Below are 8,671 nucleotides of genomic sequence, written 5' to 3' on the forward strand. Positions count from 1 at the left end.
TCATTTGTCATTTCTGTGCTGCTGTTTACATCATTGCTACATAAAAATAATTCCTCTTAATGGTACATTGGTTTTAATGGATGGACTTACTTTTTAGATAGTCTGCAACAAGAATAGAACAAGAATATTTGCAACAACATAATGTAGACATCAACTAAGTGCCACATTAAACACCACATGCTATTAAAACCATAACATTTTATAAACCATTTTTTTACTGGCCATGTGCTCTCGCTGTTGGTCTGCGAGTCCACCACTTTGGGACAGACTGAAATATCTCAACAATTTTGGATGGATTGCTATAATATTTTCTTCAGATATTCATGTCCCTGTGAATACTAATTACTTTGGTCATCCTCCAACTTCCTCTAGTGCCACCAAGGTTGAATTTTTTATGATATATCTTGACAACTATTGGATGGATTTCCATTAAATTTGCTACAGATATCCTAGAGGAGGAATGCAAATTACTTTGGTTTCACTGACTATTTATCTTATGGCACCAGCAGGTCAAGTTTTTCCACTTATCCACTTAGTTAAATATCTCATCATCTACTGGATGAAATAGCATGAAATTCAGTGATTAATAATATATACTTTGATGATCCCCTGTATTTTCCTCTAGCACCACCACAAGGTTGACATTTGTGTTTTATCAGCTCAAAATTTTAACTTGTGCAATTCCAATTTTGGTCTGTGACCCAAAAATTCACTTGCCAAAATATCTTAGATTCCCATAACCTTCAGTTATACCTTGTGTTGAGTACTAATTGTCAAGTGTTAACATTATAACACACTAAACTTAGATAGTGAACCTTCTAAACATTAGTCGCTTGATATTAACATATTAGCATTATGAGTATGCTCATGTTAGTATTTAAATCAAAGCACCTCTGTGCCCTGTTTAAGTGCAGCAGCATTGAGCTGCTGCCTTGACTCTCAGCTCCTGGTCATGTTTATATGTTGTAACATTTGCCACACACCATTTCCTGCTTTATCTTTTACATTCACAACTTTATAGGACCGAATAGATAATCTAGATGTGATAATCTAATCATTGGGGCAGAACAGAACACAATATGAGGAGAAAAAGAACAGATTTGATTACACTTTATTGCCAGATTCCTCTTAAATTTGACCCAGCTTTGCCAGGAATCTGGCAATAATGCATGATCTATTAAAATGCAATTTATAGAATAGAACAGAGCTATTAAAGAATGTGTGACAATGACATCTGTGGCAACCATCAAATTCAGTACAGGGTAAGTGTGAACATTTATGCACTGTCTCTTTCAGGTGGTTGTTGTTCATCCCTTGTGATCAGAGAGCAGCAGGGATGACTCGAGGGCCTACAGAAAGCTGTTGGGTGTCTATGATTCTCGGCTTCTGTCATCCTCGCCCACAGAGAAAGAGCAGGAGAGAGGTTCTGAATAAGGAAGAATTAGAAAGAAGGACATAGACACAGAGCTAAATTCAGATGCGCTGTTGATAAAAGGCACTGCGGTAATGAGCGTGAGGTAAAGAGAATGCTAGAGAGGGAGCCAAATGAGAGACACAGAAAAAGTGCAAAATGTACCCTTTTAATCTACGGGTCTGCTCTCCTAGTAACACACTAAAACGAGTTGTTACGACAAGCTTGCTCTTCCCTCCTACCTCTCTCTTTCCTCCTGCCATTTCTCTTTGTCTGCCCTTCTCCAGCACCGCTCAGAGAGGATATCAGAAAGCATCAGGCCTGAGACAGGTAGTAACAGCAAGAAAGCAGAGGATAAAGATTATCAAACACTGAGATGGAGGTGATTTGCCGGCTTGTGTGTCTCCTGAGACAGAGTTAAGGTCTCCGTGTGTCTCCTCCCGCTGCTTGATAATGAAGTCAGACGTTCTGGCAGAGAGATGGCTATGATCCTCGGTCAGCAAGGCCACAGACTGACCGTGCAAATGTCTCACTTACTCAAGCCATCAATGTCGTCAAGGGCCAGCCAGCGCCAGGTCGGCTCGCCCGGCCAGGCTCTGAAGTGGAAGTTTAGGATAGTAATTCTAGGAGAAGGAATAGAGAAGTTGCTCAGGGACAGAGGCTGGAGTGGTGCTGTAGCTTTGCTGAGTGAGCAGAAGTATTGGTCATTCTTTGAAAGCTGCATGAGGCAGGATTGTTGGGTGAAACACACTCACCTTAACTGTCTAAATCACTAAACTGAGCTGCCACACTATCATGACCACATGGATTTGTCTGACACAAACATGTAAAAGCCCTGAAAGAGGGAGTATCAAGCCTCAACAACAATGTCCATAAAAACTGATATATCAAGATACATAATACTATGCAATTCTCACATTAAACATCTCTCGCTCTCTGTACTGTACTTATAACCCCTGTTCTGTGAAACACAAACACATCAATAACACTGCTCTATGCTAAAAGCAAATAAAAGCAACAGTCTGGATTTTATTATTCAACAGTGATATTTACATTACCACTGCGTATAATTTTCCCATCAGGTACCAGCAGTGGGGGACTACATAACATACATATTCTATAAATACTCTTTGAAACTCATTCATTTACTGTAATAATAATAAAAAACATTTAAGATATTCACTCACAGTACGTGCTTTCAATGTAGAAAACTAGAAATAATATAGAAATAAATAAAATAGCATATTTCAGCAACAGCTATAACAGTATTTTTCCACTCTTAAGGTTAAATCACCCTGAGGACAACGGTGCAGCTAGCAGTAGAAAACCCTAGCCAGCTGAGTCATTTAATATTACTTTACAATACAAAACCACACTAAATCACCAGTAACAAACATAATCCTAAATTCCTTTTTAATAGACTCATCAACCCTGCTCCCCCTGTTTTGCTAGCCTCTTCAAAAGCTCCAAACGCCCCGTCTTCTACCACTGCTGTTGCTGATATGTCCGATTACACGGCCTGTCCTGAACTACTCAGCAATTTTCAGCAAATATCTCTTCCTGAGCTCAGTGATACTATGTGTTTCTTTTCAAGCCCTCTCGATATTTTTCCCACCCCACCCCTGAAAGAGGTTATGGGTGCCATCGTCCCTAGTTTGCTTCACATTGTTAATTGTTTCCTTACATCTGGTTGCGTCACTTATTATTTCAAGCAAGCCAGCAATCAGCCTTTATTAAAAAAAAAGCCTAACCTTGATAAATCTCTTCCACAGAACTATAGGCCCATTTCTAAGCTTTCTTTCATAGCCAAAGTTCTCAAAAAGGTGGACTGAATCTGTGTGTAGGTGTATCTGGGACTGCTCTTAAATGGTTTGAATCATATCTCTCAGACAGAAAATGTTGTGTCTCCTTGGGTGATTTTGTTTTGTCTTCAGCTCCACTGGTGTGTTGGGTGCCACAGGGATCTATTCATGGTCCCATTTTGTTTTCCTTTCATATACCTCCAAAAGAACGCATTATCAGTCATCTTAATCCTAGCACGGTTATGCTGATGACACACAAATTTACTTGTCCTTTAAGCCAGATAATGTTAGCAGTATGAGCACTTTAAATGAGTGCTTAAATGCTATCAAGGAATGGAAGAGACTTGTAGTTTTCTGCAGCTTAACTCAGACAAGACTGAAGCAATAATCTTTGGCCTTGATCACCCAGCAAGTGAATTACAACCCTTTATTAAACCTCTGGCAATTAACAAAAAATCTATAGCAAGATTTAGGCATCACATTTGATTCTCAACTGAACTTTGAGCCACATGCAAGCAATCTCATACAATCCTGCTACTTCCACCTATGAAATGTTACCAAAATTTAGCTGTGTCTTCTCCTGACCTAGAAAGGCTTATTCATGCTTATATATTCTCGCATACCTCTGACATACATCAGTAAATCTTCTGTAGCTAGACTTCAACTATTACAGAACGCCACTGCTTGTTTTTTATCGGGATGACTTGTCGGTCACATATCCCTCCAATTCTCACCTCCCTCCATTGGTTGCAAGTTAACTTCAAAGTTTCCTTTAATAGCGTTTCAGGCTCAACATGGTTTAGCCCCCATTTATGTAGCTGAGCTTCTGACACCATACGCTCCAAGTCATGACCTGAGATCCTTAAATTTAACCTCACTAGCCGTCCTTAGATCAACGCTGGTAACTAAAGGTGATCGAACATTTGCCATCAAGGTCCCGAGGATGTGGAATTCGTTGCCTGAGGAGATAAAGCATGCTAGCTTATTATCTGTTTTTAAATCATTGCTTAAAACATATTTTCATAGGATAGTTTTTCCTTTTAATCTTCCACAATCCAAAGACATACAGGTTAGGTCAAGCTGGTGACTCTAAATTGGCTGTAGGTGTGAATGTGATTGTGAATGGTTGTCTGCCGCTATGTGTCAGCCCTGTGATAGTCTGGTGACCCTGCCTCTCGCCCAATGTCAGCTGGGATAGGCTCCAACCCCCTCGCGACCCCCAACAGGATAAGTGGGCATGGAAAATGAATGAATGTGTTGACAGGGCCTAAAATGCACAAGGGCCCACATTTACCCAACACACAAACAAACCTGCTCCCCCTGCTGGAACTCTCTGGTAACAATTTTTACTGCTGAAGTTACTGTATGTTCAGACAGAATGCAAAACTAATTTTAGGGGCAGTCAATGGAAAGATGCAGTCAGAAGCGAGTTCACCAGGGGTGGCATGAATTAACACTAGGTCCAGCGAAAAATGTATTCTTCATGAATGTGCCGAGATGAGAGGAATAAATAGTGAGTTCTGAGATCAGTTGGAGGCTGAGCTAATTACAAACGCACTAGCACACTCCCACACACACAGTTAGTGAGTCCAATGCTAGCTTAGAGTCAAGTCAATATTATTTATATAGTCCAATATCACAAATCATAAATTTGCCTCACAGGGTTTTACAATATGTACAGCAAATGGCACCGTCTATCCTTAGACCCTCCAGAAAGGCTCCCCTAGAAAAACCCTTTAATTAACGATGAAAAATAGAAAGAAACTTTGGGAAGAGACACAGAGGAGGGACTCCTCTCCCAGGATGGACAGACATGTAATACCTGTCATGTGTGCAGATTAGACTAACATAATAGAGTTACAGTATCAAGATGTAAACATAAACCCTAATAGAACAAAAAGATATTCTGTAGCAGACCAGGGAAAGTCAGAAATGTGGAGATAAATTTTTAAAAAAAATACAGCCAAGTGGTTACAAAGAAGACAAACACTAACTTTACATCCATGCTACATGTCAGGTCCTTAAGTCTGTTCCAGATTTCAGAACTTAACTTGGATTTTAGCTCACAGTGAATGTATGTGCTGTCATATGTGTTTATACTACATGAGTGTACAAAGTGAGCAGCAGGCAGGACCATCTCTTCAGCCAGCCTTGCCAACACTAAATAGCTCATTAGTTATTGGCCATAATCCTGTTGTACATGCTATGCTTTGCCAAATAACCAGAATGGCATCTCTGCATAAAAAGAAAAAGAAAAAAAGAAAAAAGCAAGCACTTTGAAACTGCAGCCATTTAATCACCTTCCCCTCTTCTCCTCTGTTCTTCCCCTCGTCTCTTCGGCCTGCCATGTCCCTGACTGAATGCCTGTTCGAACATGATGTAAACTTTATTCACAAAGGGAGAGATCAAGAGATTGACATCATTAGAGTTTAGACATTGCAACCATAAGTTCAATTTAACTTTGCCTCTGTAAGAGTGATACATCATGGCTGAAGTCATCAGCAGTCCTGAGAAAGATGACAAATGAGCCTTACAGATTCTCTTTCTCCCCCTCTTTCTCTTTTCCTATGCCATCTGATTTTGTTCACATGAACAGAGCTGTGACTATCCGAACCCACCAAGAGCATCAGCAGCATGTCTTCTTTTCTGTTGGCTTTTTTTTTTTTTTGCTTGTCTCCCATTCTGTTCTTTTTAATATTTTATGATTTATTTTATTTTTGCAGCTGGATGACTAGAAGCTGGTGTCTGTTTGTCTCCAGTTTGACTTTAGAATTGAAAAGTTTATCTAAGGATATTCTGCTCCTGCTTTTCAACATCAACATGTGAATGCTGTATCAAAACCATAGACTGTATAAAAGAAGTGGGTGTAGCCTCTGGATCCGAAAAGTAAAGCCAATGGGGAAGTGCCTTAAACCTGCATTCTTTCTAAAGGCCAAGAGGGGGCGACTCCACTGGTTGGGGAGTGATTACTTTGTGATTGACAAGTTGCTACTATGGCGTAACAATATGTATCCCTCTCACAGTGTGTGGTTCGGTCGCCGTTATAGGTGGGGGTGCATAGTGTCATCAGATTCTCAGTCAGATCCACCCCTTACTCCTCCACAGCTTCTCCAACACATTCTTACTCCCAACACATGAAATACCTATGCTTGGTCAGTGGCGCTATATGTCAAACTATGATGCTCCAGGTACCCCTCAAGGGTTGGTTTTGGATGTTTAGGGTCGTCATGTCAATTAACGCTAATTACATGCATTGTGTCTTTCACAATGAACTTTAGTTTTCACAGTAGGCTAAATGTACAGTTTCCGTCTTGTTAAATGCATACAGTCTCTTTTCAAAATAAACTAAGCTGAGCTAAGACACTTCATCTTTAGGTTTACTTCCTTAGGATCAGGGAAATACATGGTTATGTTTAGAAAAAAACATTATGGTTTAGCTCAAAATAAGTATGTCACATGTGACACATGTATGCTATAGATAGTAGCGCACTACGTTGTTATTAACATAACCTAACAGGGGTGTCCTAAGTAGAAGTCCAGAGCTTGTTTGACCCATCTACTACCCCTTCCATCTGCCCTATGCAGACATTCTTGCTGCGTAACAACAGTTGCTCATAGCGTCAAAAAATGCTGCTCATACTGCTGCTAAAGGAGGCCTCGGTGCAACGGTATGACCAAGCTTGACTCTTGACTCTACCCTCTCGGCTGAATATGGGCACTTCTAACTTGAGGTCTCAAAATGGTATTCCTTAAACCAATGGGTGATGTCATGGTGGCAATGCGCACTTTTTTAATACAGCCTGTGATCAGAACCAAGTGAAGCATGAATGGTCACCAAGTAATGACTGATTTTTTGACATTTTAGGAAATGTGCTTATTTGCTTCTTTTTTTTTTTGCCACAATCAGATGATTACTTTTGTCACTGGTACCATTCTCACTTCTGCAGCTACTGCAAACAGCTGGTTACCTTACCTTAGGATAAAGACTGGAAACGGGGTGAAACAGCTCGCCTAGTAATCTAACCAAAACTGGTGGAAAGTGGTTTCAGTTCTTCACAGTGTCAACAGAACAACCAGGGGGCTTCTAAGCTAACCTTGAACTACACCACTGCCACCTCACTCTCCAAGCACAACAGGGGCAGTGTGAGTAATGTGAAAAAATGGAAAATAAAAGATACAATATGACAAATCCTGATGCATCCTGGTTTCAATTTTCGGTAACGCTTTCTGTGAAGACCACATCTATAAGGTGTTATGAGGGCATTCAGTGAACTACAATGCATTTATCATGCTCTATTTCTACATTCATAAACACACATAATGCTTACTGATGCACAGTATCAACAGTCATCAAACATAGAGGTGACTAAGCCTATATGAATTGTCAAGTGTCTTAGTATAGATGCTCTTGACTAGTTATTAAACTAGAGGTTGACTGATGGGGATTTTAACGCATTATGACTACCTATGCTCGCCTACACACACTCACCAATCAACTGTAGTAAGGACTCAAAGTTCATGCAGTATCATAAGTTATCAGTTGTATGTGTTAAGTAAAGTGAGGTTCATGGTAATGCAATTATAATTGTGTATGATTCATCATAAGGTTTCATTGTTGGTGCTGATGAAAAGTGTGATGCATTTTCATGCATTTAAAAGAATCTTTGCTGAATCATAAATAATTAATGCCTACCATACACTAGAATACTTTGAAAGAGACTTTGAAAAGACTAAAGTTTGACACCCTCTCACACCCTTAGACAATGTGTCATGAGTCAGAGCGTTTTTAGTCACAGAATGAGATTTTGCAAAAACTGGGGATCTTGTAGAGTCTCTATTTGCAAGATTATGGACAGAAGATATTGCAGCCTTAAAATTTGCTAGGGGAGTATGCTTTATGGAATAGCTAGCTAGCTAACCACTGTCCCCATCCCAAACGAGGCTGCTAGTAAGCTAACATTAGCTACTAGAATGTAAGCCCACGAGCTAACCTTACATTTCAGCTGAGTATTACTGGCTTCACTCATATAAATGGTTATATAATGTGACTTTTGAAGTGAACAGGATTCAGCTGAAACGTACAGTTAGTTCATAGACTAATAGCAAACATTCCAGTAGCTAACGTGAGCTTGCAAGTAGCCCCCAACAGTGGTTAGCTAGCTAGCCATAGCATATAGCATATTAAATGGGGATTTCAGGGGCTGCAGCAATTTCTGTCCACTTCTTTACTTCTCCACTCTATCAATGCACAATTGTGAGGACATGTCAAAGAGGCACTCCTGTTCACTCCACACTCCACAACTCTGCTTTCTCTAAGAAATTTTAAATAGTTCAATCAACTGAGGAGGAAAACTGGACAGAACGGAGTACTAGCCAGGGTGGGGATGGGGATGAAATAATGCATAATAATACTCCTGGGTTGATTGGACTGTTAGCATATTGATTTAGGCTGACCAAA

At 40.0% G+C, this 8,671-nt stretch overlaps 1 protein-coding gene across 1 annotated transcript in view; it reads left to right on the forward strand.

Annotated features, from left to right (window-relative positions):
- The first annotated feature begins 1,959 nt into the window (after positions 1 to 1,959).
- Positions 1,960 to 8,671, forward strand: part of tspan33b (tetraspanin 33b) — a 24,807-nt gene continuing 18,095 nt past the window's right edge. The window contains exon 1 of the mRNA XM_050073467.1: positions 1,960 to 2,028. Coding sequence (XP_049929424.1) covers positions 1,960 to 2,028 — 69 coding nt within the window. The remainder of the gene's footprint in view (positions 2,029 to 8,671) is intronic.

Source organism: Epinephelus moara, chromosome 20 (genome assembly GCF_006386435.1).
Source record: "Epinephelus moara isolate mb chromosome 20, YSFRI_EMoa_1.0, whole genome shotgun sequence".
NCBI lineage: Eukaryota > Metazoa > Chordata > Actinopteri > Perciformes > Serranidae > Epinephelus > Epinephelus moara.